General features: G+C 41.0%; 1 protein-coding gene and 1 pseudogene across 2 annotated transcripts in view; both read left to right on the top strand.

The window, feature by feature from the left end:
- Window positions 1–17876, top strand: part of LOC149307423 (A-kinase anchor protein 13-like) — a 183596-nt gene that overhangs the window by 154777 nt on the left and 10943 nt on the right. For both annotated transcript variants that reach the window (XM_089539140.1, XM_089539139.1), the window contains 11 exons: window positions 51–183; window positions 7485–7656; window positions 9662–9729; window positions 9972–10038; window positions 10490–10625; window positions 10917–11029; window positions 13112–13258; window positions 13899–14149; window positions 15415–15540; window positions 16546–16663; window positions 17518–17766. In XM_089539140.1, the coding sequence (XP_089395266.1) occupies window positions 51–183; window positions 7485–7656; window positions 9662–9729; window positions 9972–10038; window positions 10490–10625; window positions 10917–11029; window positions 13112–13258; window positions 13899–14149; window positions 15415–15540; window positions 16546–16663; window positions 17518–17766 (1580 nt within the window). The remainder of the gene's footprint in view (window positions 1–50; window positions 184–7484; window positions 7657–9661; window positions 9730–9971; window positions 10039–10489; window positions 10626–10916; window positions 11030–13111; window positions 13259–13898; window positions 14150–15414; window positions 15541–16545; window positions 16664–17517; window positions 17767–17876) is intronic.
- LOC149307424 (U1 spliceosomal RNA) lies at window positions 6931–7066 on the top strand (annotated as a pseudogene).

Below are 17876 nucleotides of genomic sequence, written 5' to 3'. Positions count from 1 at the left end.
CAAGAGAAAGAGGTCCTGTGTGCTTTCTGAAATGTGTCTCTGGCTTCCAGCATCTCTGAGGAGAGTGGCAATTTCCTGCCTCCCAGCCCCTCCAGAAAAGACTTGGAAGGCAAAAGTGGAACGAAAGTCAGCCGCACGTTCAGCTACCTCAAGAATAAAATGTCTAGCAGCAAGAAGAGCAAAGTAAGTAGCTCCAGATGTTGGTGGCTCACTTGTACTTGGAGTGCAGGGCTTTCGGCGTGGGGAATGATGGGGAAAGTTGATCCCTTGTAAAAGCTGTGCTTCTTGATGAGGAGTTCCTCACTCTTTGGAGACAAGGTTACAAGACACCCAAATAGAGCCTTAGGTTCCAGGTACAGAGAAGATTCAGCAGTCAGAGACATTCCCCCCCCCCTCCAAACTGCTGCTCTGTTCGTTATTTTTAATCAATTCAAGATAAATAAAATAATGTATGATTTATTAGTGACATTTTTAACCTGCGTTTCCTCCAAAGGGTCATAGCAAAGCGCTTAAACCATTACACAGTGCTGGCTCTCTCAAGACACATACCAGATTGAAAAGTTCTTCCTGGAATGTAACTCTTCGAACAGAGATAGTGTTGTTTCACTCTCGATACATCCTTTAGAACAAAGAGTTAGATGCCCAAATCGGGAAACCAAATGGAAACCACTTTGGAAATGTTGTCCCATGTTCTTACATTCCTACTACTTCAGAAGCTGCATATTTCTCCTATTCATGGTCTGTGAATCAATTGAGATCAGCCGGCAGCAAGCTCCTTGCACATTTGAGAGGGGCTGGTGGAAAATATGTTTGGTAAGAACATGTCAGAAGTTAAGAAAACTGAACTCTGTTTTTTCCATGCAGTACTTCTCTTTTGACAAGGCTACAAGACAGAATTAGCAACTAGTCGACAGACAGAACTGCGGCGGTTGTTGCTGGATTTTTCCTTTTTCTAGACGGCTGATGCAATTTGAAGCTGAAAGTCTCTAAAAAAGAGAGAAATAGTTCATTAAAAAAATCAAACCTTTTTTACTTTTCATTCACTATTAAGTCTTAGCTATAACATGTCAAATATTACATTTATCAGTCTTAAATTGTGCAAATTAACCAAAAATCTCTTGGGATAAATTGCATTTAATATCTGCCATCTATCTATAATGCAAAGGGGTTTAGCATCCTATACCTTACTGTATAGTCTCTTGCTTCCTATTATTATTATTATTATTATTATTATTATTATTATTATTTAAAATACCATTCAGTGGTCTACCGTGTTTCTGATTTTTAAGACCAAACAGCAGGCTTTCTTTCTACAGTAGAACCAGAATTTAATATAAAATGATCTAGACATAGCTGTGGATTAGCAGCATTTTTAGTTTTAATTTTCTTCATTGAAGAGTTCTGCTTCTGTGGGCTGAGGCTAGTTTTTCTAAAGATTACAACACCTCTAGACAGTTGTGCAAGGAAAGTTTGCTTCCACTTGTGGGTAAGTGTTCTCTGTGTGCACAGATTCTGTGAGAGTTCAGAAATTCCTCCATTTATAGACAGTATGATCATTCAAAAAGCAAAAGGAAAGCACCTCTCTCCATTACAAAACATGCATTAGTTAATTGACCTGGAGGCCTCCATTTCCCTTGCTTTGTGTAGGTTTTTTTCTTTGGAGAAAACAATTGGTAAACCTTTTAATTTCTGGTACAAGCCTTTCCGAGAGAGAGAGAGAGAGAGAGAGAGAGAGAGAGAGAGAGAGAAGTAATCTTCGGAGCACAACAAAATGACATTTCATTTTAAGTCAAAGTGTCATTCTCATAATAATATAGTCTTAGCTGTCAGTGTGGTTTGTTATCCAGTAAGCAAACCTACAAGGAGTGTAGAAATGTTCGCTGTCACCCACTAACAGCTGGAACCTTATGAGATAGCCGAACTCTCATTTCATATGTTTTGGGTATTGCAGCACATTGTACATTGAGCTGCATTTAAAAATGGCTAGGAAATTACATCCAATCTGAAACAGAGCAGTTAGATTACAAACCAGGACTGGTTGGATTGGCAGTATTACACCTGTACTTTGCTACTCCATTGGCTGTCAGATAATTTTTGAGCCCAATGTAAGTCCCTTTTTTACCCTTTAAAGCCCTCAGCAGCTTGGAAGTAGATTACTTGAAAACCTACATTCTCCCATATGCACCCACCCATGCCTTAAGATCTCTTTCAGAGAATCTGGCTGAATCTGCACTGCAGAAATAACTCAGTTTGACACCACTTTAATGGCCATGCCTCAATGCTATGAAATTTGGGGATTTGTAGTTTTGTGAGATATTTCTCCTTCTCTTTTGGAGAGCTCTGGTGCTACAACAAGCCACAAATCCAAGGATTCTGTAGCATGGAGCCATGGTGGTCAATGCAATGCCAGGCTGCATTTTTTTAAAGTCCATGCTTCTGGAAAGTTGCTGTGAGTTTCCTTCCTCTTTTAAAATTTATGTTGCTATTGCTCTTACAATGTTATGCTCTCCTTTATTTTTATATTAATTGCAGCCCTCTCAGAGAACTTTATGCATAGAGCAAAACAGAGATTTCACAAATAAATAATAAAGTCTAGCACAACTTACATCATGACCTGACATCATGAAATGCTCTATGATAGTCCAGGGATGGAGAAAGGATGTTTATGTAGAGGTTTCATTTATGAGAGCAGTTTTGAGCTCCTTGTTGCACTGAGTCCTCTGTTCTTAATGTTTAGAGCTCAGTTTTGAATTTAACAAATTTGTACAGGAGACTTTTTTTAACTCGCATGGTTGCAAATAGTGTTTTCTTGAGTTTTAAATGTGTGCTTTTATTTTTCTTGAAGAGGGGTGAAAGAGAACTTAAAAGAGGAAGTCAAACAGGACACTGCTTTTCACTTGCCATCTTTTAAATACTGCTGATAGTTATATCATCCTATAACTAGAGAAACAACTGTTCCTCTCTTCAAAATGTATACAGCAGGCCCTTGTTATCTGCTGGGTTTTGGTTCCAGGACCAAAATCTGTGGATGCTCAAGTCCTGTTAAATACAATATAAAATGGTGTCCTTTATATAAAATTGCAAAATCAAGGTTTGTTGTTTGGAACTTACACTTTTGGGGGGAATATTTTCAAGCCATGGATATGGCAGGCCAACTGTATTTAGAAACTGCGGGGATAAGTCATAGTGACCAATGTAAGTTGATCCAGTCTCTGCTGGTTTAAGATTAGTAATCAGAACTTATCATTCACAAGGATATGAGATAAAAGTTTTGCTGTTGGTTTATGTGTCACCTCTGCAGCATGCATTCCACACACAAACATAGTAGCTTTCTTTAAAATCCCAGAGAGGATCAGCCATGACAACTCCAGCGCCAGAAGGGTTAAAATGCTCTTCAAGGAAGCTCTCAAGAAGCAGCCCTTCCTCCCCTCTGTCTTTCTCTTGCTCAACTTGTTTCTGACTTCCTTTCCACCAAACACCCATTTATGACAGCAGCCCCAGCCAGCCACAAGATAAGGCTTTCCTCCTGTACTCCTGATAGTATGGATAGATAGGTGTTTGATACTCGTATCTTCCCTCCTTGAATCTGGGAAGTATGTCCCTAAAATGGAATCGGTTTTCTGACGTACCCCAGATAACCGTGAGGCTGATCGGACGGTTCCACACGGAGGTAAGAGTCTGTCTCACTCAGCTCGGATCATAGCGTGATCGAGGGAGAAAGATGGTGGTCGGGGAAAGTATTCTGGGCTGCTGTTTGGTGCGTTGTTGGGACTTGACTGTGTTGAATGGAAGACTGTGCTTGACCACATAGTCAAGCCTGTCCTTGAGCTCCATCTGCCATGGACTACCCTTGAGCCACGTCTTTATTTCTGGGATGACATGGACTACCCTATCATCCCTTCCTGGGCTTGAAAGAAGGTTTCGTTTATCTCTCACTTGGATGGCAAGTGGTGGTTTTTAGAAAAGCAACGTAATACGTGAGCCTATTTCTTTGTTGAGGCTTTTTCCACTTGCAGAGACAGTTCAAACACCATTTCCTGTTTTCTAACACAAGTTGCTGGTGCTTCTTGCGCTCTACTCATCACAGTTAGATTGTTTTTAAAAGAAATTATGTCTAAAACAAACTTTAAAGAAGTTTGTTTGTTTAGAAATTAAAATCTCAATAGTCAGCCCTGGCCCTAGGGACCAATAAACAAGAAACTAGTGAAACAGGCTAGATTGACGGGACAGATGAATGTTTAAAGTGCTGTGAGGAAGATGGTTTGTTGAGTCATCCTGCTAAAGTCTCCTTAAGGCATAGTTAAGGATAAAATTAAGCTGCCATGTGTTGTGGAGGCATCTGTTACCATCTTCAGGTTGAATGCAATGCTCAAACCCCACTACACCATGCTGTCCAATGCTCAAACCACTACTCTTACTAAAGCTCAGTATTGTATATTAGGAGCTCTCATTTCATTCCTGGGATTTCAAGTGCTTCATTAAAAAAAAGAAAGATTCTGGTTCTCCAATTTGCAGAGCTTTCTGATTATCTGAAGGCAGAAATGCCCATTGCAGCCATTTGTGTTCTGCCTACAAGCGGTTTATCTGTGTGGTTTTCTAGAGGGAGGCATTTCTCTTTCGGGTAGGACTCTCTACCACATTAAACTCCTTTCTTTGCACCACTGAACGGACTGTTTGCTTTAGTGGTTTCAGCTAAGATCAGGCCTCAAATGGAGACCTGTTCCACTAAGAAGCACATTCTCAGCAGCCATGGGCAAGGATTAAAGTCACAGAGCATCCTTGCTTTTCTAAATTAATTGCTTTTTGTGGGGGGGGGGGATCAGGGTAGCAAACTTTCACAGCTCAGAAAAATAATGTAGAACTCATGGATGAGTGAGCAGTCCAGCAGCCTGGTCTTGTCCGTGTTTAATTGCATGCAAGCTCAATGGAGTTCCAGCCTCACGTAGATGTGCTGGGAAACACTGCAGCTTTAGAAAAGTCTGGTTGAAACAGTTTTGTTGCTTGCTCTTTAGAAGGTTGGAATGTCTTTTTTTGGAATGTCGTGCCAGAAAAGCGGCTGATAAGACAGCCCTGAGGGGTTACGATCAGAATTGTAGGTATGTGCTGTGCTTCTGGAGACACTTGGGGCACAGCAGAGAGAGAGAAAGAGAGAGAGAAGAGAGATGAAGCTTTGCATCTCATGTTACCACGATTTGCATGTGTCATCCAAGGGTCTCGGAGCATTTCCTCATCATGATTGCAGAAACTGCCTTGGTTTGTCTGCCTTTATCTTCCCTCCTACTTCTCCTGCCTCCAGAGTTAACTGTGTCACTGCTGCTCTTGCTCATCCGTAGAATTAATAACATACACAGGGTTGCAGCATCTCCAGCTCCACAAAGCTTCTCTATGGAAAGGAAAATCAGAAATATCAAGGAGAAGTTACCAGTTATCAGCAAAGCATGCGTCATAAATATCCAGTAAGACCCACTGTAGCAAGGTCTCCCTTTACCAGAGGAAGTAGACTCGAGTTTACGAAAGTTCACGCTACCAGCATCTTTCTTTCCTTTAGTCTCAAAAGTGTTACAAGATCCTTTTGCGTACTCCCTTTACTAGAGGTAGTGTCAACACAAGTGAAGAGAAAGCTGTTTCCTGGTCACAGACCCATTTCAGACCTCAGTTCCAAATGATATCAAGTTTTCCCCCCCGAAATTAAAAATGAAGAATAGGAACAAAGGGAAGATGGATAATTACTTTAAGAAAATAAACATTAAAAGGTCGGCTGACCTGCTTTCCAAATCTTGGAAGACTCTTCATACATACATATGTGGGTTGTTTGTTGTTGTTAACTAACTTCGAGTCATGGCGATGAGACATGTCCAAGACTCCTTGTCCTCCACTGCTATGCTTAGGTCCTATCTATCCATCTAGCCTCATGTTTTCCTTTCTTTCTGCTTCTCTCCACCTTTCCTTTCTTTGCATTATTATGTTTTTAAATGAGTCACGCCTTCTCATGATATGGCCACTAAGTATGATAACCTCAATTTGATCATCTTGGCTTCCAGGAAGAATTCAATATTGACCTGTTCTAGGACCCATTTGTTTGTCTTTTTTGCATGACCATGGTATCAGCATTCTTCTCCAGCACCATATCTTGAATGAACTGATTTTCTTCTTCTGCACTTTTTTCACGGTTCTTCCGTGGTCATTCTTTTTGTTCGTTTCTTGTTCAGCATTAAGCCTCCTTTTCACTTTCTTCTTTAGCTTTCCTTAATAATTGTTCCAAGTATGTGATGTTTCTGCTAGAACAACCCACCCGCCTCAACCGTGAGCTTGCTAGTGCCTTGTTGGGACTATTGGTGGTGTGTGCACATGGCCATGTGCATTCGCACCACCATTACAAACCTTGAAGTTCTGCAGTTTTGGGAATCATGGGGGGAGGAGGTCCGGAACAGAACCCCTCACAGATACTAAGGACTGCTATCTTCCGCGTATCTTAGATTGATGATATTCCTTCCTCCTATATTTACTTCTCCTTTTTTCGAGTCTAAGCCTTGTATTCAAGTAGATTTCAGCATAATCCTCAGTGGATAGGGGAATGAAACAAAGAAATGGGGGGCATATTTATTTTGTTCAGCTTGGGTGGCCAGGCATCATATCAGTCAGCTGGATGGGCTGGGAAATGGATGGCCCTCCAGATACCATTCCACTGTAGCTTCAGGTATCCCTTACTGTCTGGCTAGGGTTGATGAAATGGACCAAATGTTCCCCATCCCTGAGCTAGATGATAGAGCTGGTTAGGAGATGGCTTTGTATGCTTCTCAATTTGAAAGGAGTTGTGTATTTGAAAGTGCTGTAATCTCTGTCTAGGTATTCTGAGGATGCTGTAGGCTTTAAAGGGCACATAGACCAGTATGACAGGTTTTTGCCACATGTTTTCTCAAGTAGATAGGAGTACTTACTTGGCAGGGGAGATATCATGCTCACAAAGGTGGTTTTCTGAGAGTGAGGCTCATCCATTGCACTCCGGATGTGCTGATACCCGTAATTTTTCCAAATGTGGGAAATTCAACTATATAATTTGTGGTCCAGCCTTATCATCTTGCTCAAGGATGGAGAACATCACATTGGGAAAGGCTGCTATAAAGGTTGATTAAAAATGGTGGAATCGAACCATTTCTTTTACACAATTCATAGTACTGTATTGCTGAATTAAATGGTAAATACTGATGGATTTGGTCAGGGAAGTTGATTCAGACATGGATGTACATCAGTCAGTGTCAGGGGTCAGTGACTCACACTTAAACTTGTGCCCTTGGTGTCGGAGGGCACAGGAGGTGAGATGACAGAGTTGGTGTTACACACTGGTTGTTTTGCATATGCAGCTTGTCTCTAGGTGTTGCCTTCACCGAGTAAACTCTTTCCCGGGGGAAGATATGTCTTCCACAATGGAAGGTGAAATACTGTTCTTCTTTTGGGTCCTCAATTGCCTTGCTGCTCTGTTGCAGGAAAAGGAGAAAGACAAGGAGAAAATGAAAGAGAAGGACAAAGACGCCAAAGAAAAGGACAAGGACAAGAAGACAATAAATGGTCACCTCTTCAGTGCAACCCCAACGGTGGGGCCTGTCAGTTGCTATCATTGTATGAAGCCTTTTAACAAGGATGCTTTTGCCTGTTCAGGTGAGTGACTTCCTTCTGTCCTGTGATCTGATATTTACCTCTGTGCCAAACATTACTTTTTCCCCCTATCGATGATGAATATGGTTATGAAATTAACCAACCATTTTGGTTTATGGGAGACATTTATTAGGATCAAAAAAGAATTTTTAACAATGCATATACTTGAACTGAAAACACCACAGCATAGGTGTCAGGTGGGCCTCTCTGGAGAGGGCATTTAACAGATGGATGCCTCTATTGCAAGAGATCCTCTTTGAACTTTTTGATTCAAAGTACTGTACTACAGTGGGGCCTTTGCATTCATTTAGGGGCACAGGACCCCAGTGTAGGTGGGAAAACTGCAAATTAAGAAACACTGTTTTTTTTACCTAAGAGAACACCTCTCTGATAATCTCTGGGCCCTCCAGTGCAATGCTATGCTGACCATAGAATCACACTGGAGGACATATAGTTACCTAGAGACATGCCTTCTCTTGGAGTCTCTAGGTCTTCTGTCAAAGCCCCAAATGGGGAGAACTGGCTGTAGTACAGCTTTTTAGTAAAATAACATTGCATCTGGATGATAGATTTCTGGGACCACCAATGGGGAGGATGCAACAGGTAATTCCTTGTAAAATCCCAATTAAACTAAGCAACTTCTGACCTGTGGTATGGGCGTTAAAGTCAGCATACTGAATAAATTTGAGTTCAAGCAAGGCTTTTGAGTGAAAGGAGGCTGATCTCTCATAACCTAGGCAGGACGAGGATGGTGAGCTTTCCCTGAGTCATAAATTGTGACACAGTTCAGCATTCGCCTTCACAGACATCACCTCATGTTTTGAAAGTCCAAGCTGAGCTGTGTTACCTTTAGAGGGAAATTCCTGAACAGAAAACCTGCACTTGCTGGTTTATTGCTATTGACGCAGGTGAAAACATGAGTTTGGGTTAAAAGTTAAACTGAGGAAGGCATGTCTGTTGCCCAGCCACTATTGACTGTGATGATGATAATGAAAATCCACGAAATTTCCTTTCTCCCTTACCCCACGGGTAGCAGCCACCGCCACCCCTCGAAAATGTTGTATGAGTAACTCAAATGGTAGGAGGAGTTTGTTAATAATGTCTCCCTTCCTTCAAGAAGCTCACAGCAGAACTGGAAGGATATAGATTGGTGGTTGGCTGGCCTCATGTGAATACAGTAGGCCCTTGGTATCCACTGGGGTTTGGTCCCAGATTCTCCTGTGGATGCCAAAATCCATAGATGCTCAAGTCCCATTATATATAGTGGCATAGTAAAATGGTTTTTCTTCTATAAAATGGGAAATATCAAGGTTTGTTTTTTGGACTTTATTTTGGGAGAGGGGAATATTGCCAAGCCATGGATAGTTGAATACATGGATGCAGAATCTGTGGCTGCCATGACTTGCATAAGTGCTTTTCTTGTCTGGGTGCTAGATTCTGTTGCATGCCTACTCCATGGCAAACCCAAGTTTTGATTCTGTGTAATGTGCAAAGCAAATTATTACTGCTTGTAGTTCTTTAGAAGAGGAGAGACAGAGCATAGGTACTGTGTACTCCTAAATTACAAAAGCTTTTATTTGGATTCCCTAGCTGGAAATCTGAATGGAAGCGGATTACATAATGAACTCTCCAATTAGTTTGACAGCAATATATTGGCTTTCTTTTGCATTCCTTTCCCCCTTGATTTTGGTTTCTGCATTTTAAACTTCATTTTGCATGGGGATGTGTGTCTTCTTCTGCCATCAGTTTATCAACTCTTCTCCTATCAGGCAGGCCACTGTGTATTTTCAAATGGGAATCTTGCTAAGAATGTCTGTCTGTTTTCTTTTCTGATAATTGATCATGAAAGAGATCCTGTTTTAGCTGCTCCTATAGCCACTGTGCACCAAAGGAAGTTGAAATTGTAAAATTTGGTGTGAATGCCTTTGTGGGAGTCTGACATAGATGCAATAAAACATCTCTTCTGCCTGAGTAAGTGGTAATGTGTACTGTTCTTTCTTTCACACAGGCTGTGGCGTTATTGTCCATAAAGTCTGCAAGGAGAGCATGGCTGCTTGTGCCAAGGTCAAAATGAAGGTAAGTAGACCCAGAAACTGGGTCTAATCCTATCATCGCATAATTGTGCAGAAGGCTATACCAGATGGCATTTTCAATATTTAAAACAGCTTTTGTTCCAAGAAAATCTGGTCAGGATTCTCGGATATAAATATCCCACAGATGTATATGTATGTATCTAATGTACTTGTGCCTTTTAAGCTTCTTTGAGTAATTATTTAACATGAAAAGTTGACATTCATCCTACCTGATCTTTATTTCAGCTCCAGAAAGGAGGCCTTCAGGCGCATGATACTTCCTCATTGCCCACAGTCATTATGAGAAGTAAGAGTGAGTAGCTTTTTTCCGCCTTTTCTTTGACAAGTTATTTATTTATTTATTTGTTCTCCTAAAGCTGATTTAATGCTTCATGTGCATGACTATTTTCTGAATGTAATTCTACTATGCAGCTTTGAGTATAAATAGCGTAGAAGGAGCTGTTAGAAGAGCTGGCTATGGTTGACCTTGTGGCGTTCAGAAATGTCCATGTTAGTGATGGACTCTGTATATTTTATTTAGCATCGGTCTTGCCTGATATTTTGAACTGCATTTTGGACCCATAAAAGGTCATAAAACCACTGTCAACAAATATTTACATCAACAGACAGCTAGAACAAATCAAAGTCACTTTATTTATTCGGGTTGTGTTTTTGAGCACGTAAACCTCCTTGTCTTAGTGGTTCACACATGCTGCATGCTCAGCATCTGCCTAAGCTTATGTCTCTTGGTGTTCCTCTTGCAGCCTCTCAGCCAAAGGAGAGACCTCGATCTGCCATACTGGCTCCCGATGAAAGCACTGTGACCTCCTTGTTCAGCAATAGGAGATCCCAGCAGAACCTGGCCCTTTCCAAGAGTGTCTCAATCCAAAACATTGCTGGGTAAGACACATTCTTTTTGGGCAGCACAAATATGCACATGGTCAGAGGTGGTGAATGGTCTTCTGTTTGCAGAGATGGTATTGGAGCAACTAGAAATTCCAAACTGGAGCTCACGGTGAGAATACTGCTGAAGTGAATTTCAGGGGAGAAGAGACAGACTGCTGCCACCTTCACTGCTGCTAAATGCACGCTCCTTGCACTGGTTTGCAGCTGTTTGCCAGAGCCAGTTCTTTGACAAACATGTAGTTTTGGCATGAAATTTTGAATAGCTCTCTGCCTTTGTCCCTCCAGAGTTGGAAGCGATGAAAGCATTCTCCACACATGGAAATTCCTCTCTCAATCAACAGACTCCTTGAATAAAATCAGCCGTGTAAATGAATCCACAGAGTCACTAACAGATGAAGGTAAATTACACAGATGAAACCCACGAAGTAGTGATAAAATGTCCTTCATGAAGAAGACTATTTTGAAAGAGTTTTATAAAAGACCTCTTCCTGATGCATTAGCTTTCTGTAGGCAGGGACATTATTACACTCTAGAACAGCTTAAAAAATGTGGCATCCCTGCCTGTAATACAGACTGCAGTTCGGCACATGCTTGTGATGTATAGAATGTCTTTTATCTCTAGTATTTCATGTAGGTGGTTAAGCTATGTCTCAAAATCATTTTGTCAGACCCTGGGAGGGAGATCACTTTCATTAGCCATATATTATGGATACAGAAAATTAAACTTAGAGGGAGAATTCTTTCCCCGACAAGATTAGTTTTTATTGCATATCTCATTATCTCATATGGAGAAGCATTACCTTAATGACAGTCTGAAATTCTGTAGCCTAGGTACATTTCACTCACCTCTGGATAAACACGGCTCCGGAGTTTGTTATGATGAAATATAAAGATTGTGATCATCCTTAGATATTTTTTTTTTTGCACTTTGAATGTTTTTGATACATTTGTAAATAGAAAAACTGTGGCAAAATTGTGCACACTGTGTGCATTTAGAAATAGGTGAAGAATACAAAAACCATACATAATACTATTTGTATACAGTTTTTGTTAAAATATTTAGCACATAATGGTGAAATTAGGGAAGAAGAGATAGGGAGAAGTGTGAATTATTTTCTTGTTTTCATGTCTTAGGTTTGGAGGGCAGGAAGTCAAGTTTTATATTGTTTTTTTTTTTTTTTTGTAGTGAGATGATAGGTTAGTGTCTGTGTTTGTTTGTGTTTGTTATATGTTATACTTCAATAAAATAATTTAAGAGGACAAATGAACAAGTGCTGTTTGGAGTTTGATGCTCTGCTGAGTAATCCTCTGCTCCAGGCGCATCTATTAATTATTCTCTAAGTTTAAATGTTCAAGGTGTGCAAAGCTATCTTCAAACATTCTGTTAATTTACCAAAGTAAACATAGGTGGATAAATTGAATGTCAATTATAATGCAATTTCGTGAAATTACATAAATGGGTTGCTCTGGGAGATTGACTAATTCTGGATTCAGCCTAAACTACCAAGTAATGTATAAAAGACCTTTTAAAGACATTATATAATTACTGGGACTCACGTATATCTTCATGGGTGAACAAAACATAATTCTTGTTCCTTGGTGGGTATGTGATCCAGCCAACACTGCAATATCATGATAACTTGAAGCCACTGAGAGTTGAATGCGTGATGATATTATGAGTTCAAACATCAATGAATGTTTCCTGCCATCATTCAGAATGGGAGGGAAAAAATCACTCTGTTCTACAAAACCCTGTTCCACATTACTGTCCAAAAGTATCATCTTATAGTAGCTGATTTCTTGGGTCAAATTTACAGAATGATGAATCCCATCATGCTTACATAATACATATAAGAACGGTTGATGTTCTAGTTTTGCACCCATCTGTGAGCTCCTGGAGCATTAAGCACAGACTGAAGGAGAATGAGCTTTGGTAGGAGTCATCAAGTTGATAGGGCAGAGAGTAGGTTCTTGGTATGTTATACAGAGTAGAGATACTAATCTAAGCCTCTCTTGGATTTGAGAATCCCAGAGAAGACACAAAGCTCAATTGAGCCATTATATCCCCAAGCAGGGCCTGATGTTTGCTAACCCTGCACTCCTTGAGCCAAAGGTACACAAATTGTAAAGAGCAGTGGCTCTGAGAGATCTCAGCAGTTACTCATATCTGTCTTTACCCTCCACCTTGATAGTGTGAATGCAGTAGAGACTCCCATCCAAAGCGTCTCAGCTGCTACTCCAAAGTTCAGAGTTTGACAAATCACATTCTGACATTTTCTGGGACATGCAGTGGATTGTGGAACCATGAGCATCTTTATATCTGCAGATAATATTGGGTTGGTGCATTTGCCGTTACCCAGATCCAAAGACTGAATTGTAACCACATCAACTTATCATGAAGGGTTACTCTGCAGAACAGCATATCTGTGTAGAGACATACCCAGAGCATTTCTGATATAAACCAACTTTCCTTTTTCTAGGTGCAGACATGAATGAAGGTCAGCTCATGGGAGATTTTGAATCTGACTCAAAGCAGCTGGAAGCTCAGTCTTGGAGTCAAGTAGTAGATAGCAAATTTCTCCGGCAGCAAAAGAAAGATGTGGTGAAGCGGCAAGATGTCATTTATGGTGAGCATTGTGCTAGAAGTGAAAACCTGTGAATCTGAATTGTGCAGTCAGAGGAGGAATATTCTGCAACATTATATACATCAGTAGAAGTGTGTGGTCTCTCTTGCATTGCATTTTTTTTTATTATCTGCTAATCACAGGAAAAGGAAAGGAAGTGTTACTGAATCCCTTTCGACACTACTAGATATCTCTCTCAGCCCTTCCTCTGTGTCATAAGATTTTACCAAGAATTTCACAAAATGGTCTTTAAATAGCGCTTTCTAGTGCTCACTGTTGGTTTTTACACTAGTATTTTTCTTTCACTGCTATTTTGTCATATCGTTGTTCTTTGATGTATGCATTCTTGTTTTATTTTAACTGCTTGTTCTCCTTTTCTGTTGCCTGAGAGCTGCACTGATTTTCTTCTGATGAGGCAGGATATAATGAATAAGATATATATGTTTCCAATAATATTTTAAGCTCCTGTCAACCATGGAAACATCCTCATTTTCTAAACCAAAGCCAAGATTCTTGGAAAGTGGAATGCTATGATTAGTGTGATACATTCAAAACAAAACCTCAAAACCCTTTTCTCTGCTTTGGCAAGTTTGACTTCCCTGCATGTATCTTACATTGATCCTTCTCTGCTCCTTTTCTGCAGAACTGATGCAAACGGAGATGCACCATGTTCGCACCTTGAAGATCATGAGCGATGTATACAGCAGAGGAATGCTACAGGAGCTACAGTATGAGCCACATATGGTGGAAAAAGTTTTCCCTTGCCTGGATGACTTGTTAAACATCCACAGCCAATTCTTTCAGCGGATTTTGGAGAGGAAGAAGGAATCACTCACAGACAGAAGTGACAAGAACTTTGTAATCAAGAGGATAGGAGACATCCTAGTGAACCAAGTAAGCAGCAGGACATGTCTTTGTTGGCTGAACTGAGGATGGGGTTAAAAACATTATTATTAAGACATCTAAGCTGAATTGCATATCGAGTCTCTCTTATCTGAAATGCTTTGGACCAGTTTTGGATTTTGGATGGAACACAGTCAGTTTTCTATATCAGTGGGAGTTTGATTCCAGACACACACACATACACACATGGATGCCAAAAAAACATGGGACCTCAGCTACCATTACGTTCAGTGTACACCAGTGCGTGCGTTGCCATGTCAAAGCGGCTACATGCACAGTAGTGGTGTGGTGCGATCTGTGGATGCTCCAATCCGCTGATATCTCACCAATATGGAGGAACAACTGTACCTGTAATTGCATAGACATACAAATTGAGATACCATGGAGATGGGACCCAAGTCTAAACACAACAATCATTTATGTTTCCTGTACATTTTATTCACAGAGCCTGAAGGTGATCAATATTTTTAATATTTAATACGTGAAGCAGCCCTAACAGCATGTCCAAACAATAGGGTTTTCAGTTCATCACACCTGACATCTCTACCACATCGCTTTGTGGTTATCAATACCTGTGTCATGGTACACCAGGGAGCAGAGGGACCAATCAGATTGTCACTCCAGCAAGATCATTCTAACAAGGCCCAACAGCTGAATAAAATTTTGGAAAATCAAAATAAGAAATAAAATAAAAATACAGCTGTTCCTTCATATCCATGGGGGATCTGTTCCAGACTGCCTCCCCCAGTGGAAAACAAAAAACATGGGATCTCAAGTCCCATTGTTTCCTATGGCAGCTCAACGTGCACTTGGCCACATGTATGCACCTCTGTTAAAAACAATAGGGCTTGCCATCCGTGGAAGCTTAAATCTGTGGAAGGCAAGACCACAGATAAGGACAGCTCACTGTACAATATTTTTAATATGACGCATAGCTGCATTGGGGGTTGAAGCCACAGCACCAGATTTACTGAAGGAAAAGTCAGGAATTCAGGGAATTGTTTTACCTAATTTAATAGCCTTTGACCCTAAATAAACAGAGGTGTGGAAATGTGTAGAAGTGTGTTTTAACAAATGCATACATTTCATAGTATGTGCAAAGACATAAAACCACTGTGACAACCCAGCTCTGCTGTGTTCATCTTCCAGCGTGGGATGCTAGAATGGTAGTCAGGATGTCACTGTTGAGCATCTCTGGCTGTTGGGAAGTTGCCTTCCTTGCCATGGGAAGTCACTTTACGTTTTGCATCTCACAGTTTTCTGGAGAGAATGCTGAGCGAATGAAGAAAATCTATGGCAAATTCTGTGGGCATCACAACGAGGCAGTGAATTATTTTAAAGACTTGCTCTCCAAGGACAAACGATTCCAAGCATTCATCAAGGTAAGCTGGGGGGGGGGGGGGGGGCATTTTCCAAGACTACAGATGTGTAGAAGCAGAACACAGTGAAGAAGATAGAAGTGTGGAGATGGAAGGTAATTGTTTGCATCCTTCTTTCCAAGATGCTGGTGCTACACCAAGCTATATTGCTAGCAGGATAACCCATGGACATTTTATGTGGCTAAACAGTGTTTAGGGCATGTATTCTCTTCATGTTCTTATGATAGAAAAGACATGAACCAGGAAGAGTATATGTGGTAGAAAGGGATAGTGTGTTATAAGAGGACTATATAAAAAGTAGTATCAGGAACTAAAACTTTGGTTACCTGGTAATTTCTCTAACTACATGTTAATTGTGAGCGCTAGCAACTTGACTTGGATTGTGGAGTAATACGTACTTGGACTCTTCAAGTGTGCAGTCAGCTTGTAGAGGTGCAGAAGTCTACATGACATGCATGTTTCCCATGGGAAGTGTGTCTTGTAATGGTATATATCAGTGATGGCAAACCTTTTAGAGGCTGAGTGCCCAAACTGCAACCCAATACCCACTTATTTATTGCAAAGTGCCATGTCCCTCCAGCTTTCTAGTAACCAACTCTGGCAAACTCTGTGCTGGGGTGACAGCACAGAGAGAGGGCTCTGAGTGCCACCTCTGGCATGTGTGCCATAGGTTCGCCACCACTGGATATATCAAGGATGAGGAACTTGTGGTCCTCTAGATGCTGTTGGTCTGCTCCTTCCCTCATTCCTTGCCATTGGCTATGCCAGCTAGGATTTGTGGGCATTGCATTTCAACAACATTTCCAGATCCACATGCTCCCCACCCTGGGTGGTGGGGTGCAAAATGGAGGGTGTTAGTTGCTTGTAATAATTTACAAGGTAAGGTACAGCTATCTGTAGTAGCAATGAACAATGGTGAATGGTGGTAGCTGGGGTGAGGACTGTCTGTCTCCTCTTTCCTGTCTCACTCTTTACTAAGCATTTTCATTTTGTTCTTGTTTTTCATAGAAAAAGATGAGCAGCTCTGTGGTGAGGCGCCTGGGAATTCCCGAGTGCATTTTGCTAGTGACCCAGAGAATCACTAAATATCCAGTACTCCTACAGAGAATATTACAGCATACAAAAGGTAGATCTTCCTTTGAGTCTCAGTGTAATGGCTCTTCTTGCTTTCCTGCCTCACTCGGCTCCCATTGGGTATAGCTTTATGAGTCTGGGGTAAGATACCTGCCTCATGGAAATGCTTTAAAGTACTATTATTTTCAGGTGTGACAGGGAGATGGCAATCTGAACCTCACAAATGGTGGCTTTAATTGGGCCTGGTTCATTGTGGGCTGAAGGAAATCTTTTGCAAGACAGTCTCACAGAAGGACTTGGATATGTTCTTTGATGAAAGCATTACCCCTGGAAAGTTCAGTTTCATTGAAATGCTCCTGAAATGGCCCCTCCAAATGTATAGTTACTATGCTCAAAATAGAATTCAGAGACATAGCTGTGTTTTTCTGGAATATCAATATGGAAAAGGATTTTGCAGCATCTTTGAAACTAATTGTGTGAAAGAAGAAGCATAAGCTTTTGTAGACTTCAACAGACTTCCTTAGACCCATGGAGTGAAATGATGCCCAGGAAGGACTTCTATAAACTGTATGAAGAATTCCTCCTGCCTTGTCTGTCAACAACCATCCTTAAAACTGAACTTGTCAGGTCATCACCATACCCACGTGTTTTGCATTTCCATGGGTATTCATACAGTCTATAGAGGTCCTTCCTGGGCACCAGTTCACCCCATTCATTCAGTCCTGTAAGAACATGAATTCAATAAATGAATTCTTACTTTTATGGGTGATATGAAATTTAGAATCTAATGCATGTGCTGCAGGGTTTTAAAGCGATGATCAGGGAGGACAGGAATTAGGAACTGAGATTTTTGCACTTGAGAGATATGCAAAAGGAGAACTGAAGCGTGTGTCTGTTTGTGTTTAGAAAATGACATTGAACATCAGGATCTGGTGCTTTCGCTAAACCTAGTGAAGGAAGTCATCACTGCCGTGAACAGCAAAGTCAGCAACTATGAGAAGAAGATGCGCCTCAATGAAATTTACACCCGAACGGACAGCAAGTCTATCATGAGGATGAAGAGTGGGCAGATGTTTGCCAGAGAGGACCTGAGGCGCAGAAAGTTTATTCGGGATGGACCGGTCTCTCTCAAACATACGGCTGGCAGGTTGAAAGGTAAGGGAGACTGTATGTATCCCCTTTCCTGCATTTTTTGATAGAGGAGGGGTTCTTTGAATGTGCCGAAGTTTGTGATGTGATTGTGTGTGGGTTTGTTTTTTCCTTGT

This window comes from Sceloporus occidentalis, unplaced genomic scaffold, assembly GCF_023333645.1.
Source record: "Sceloporus occidentalis isolate IW3139 unplaced genomic scaffold, rSceOcc1.0.p SCAF_9, whole genome shotgun sequence".
In the NCBI taxonomy this organism is placed as follows: Eukaryota; Metazoa; Chordata; class Lepidosauria; order Squamata; family Phrynosomatidae; genus Sceloporus; species Sceloporus occidentalis.
The sequence above is the reverse complement of the archived record's forward strand: the minus strand, read 5'-3'. Positions and strand labels throughout refer to the sequence as shown.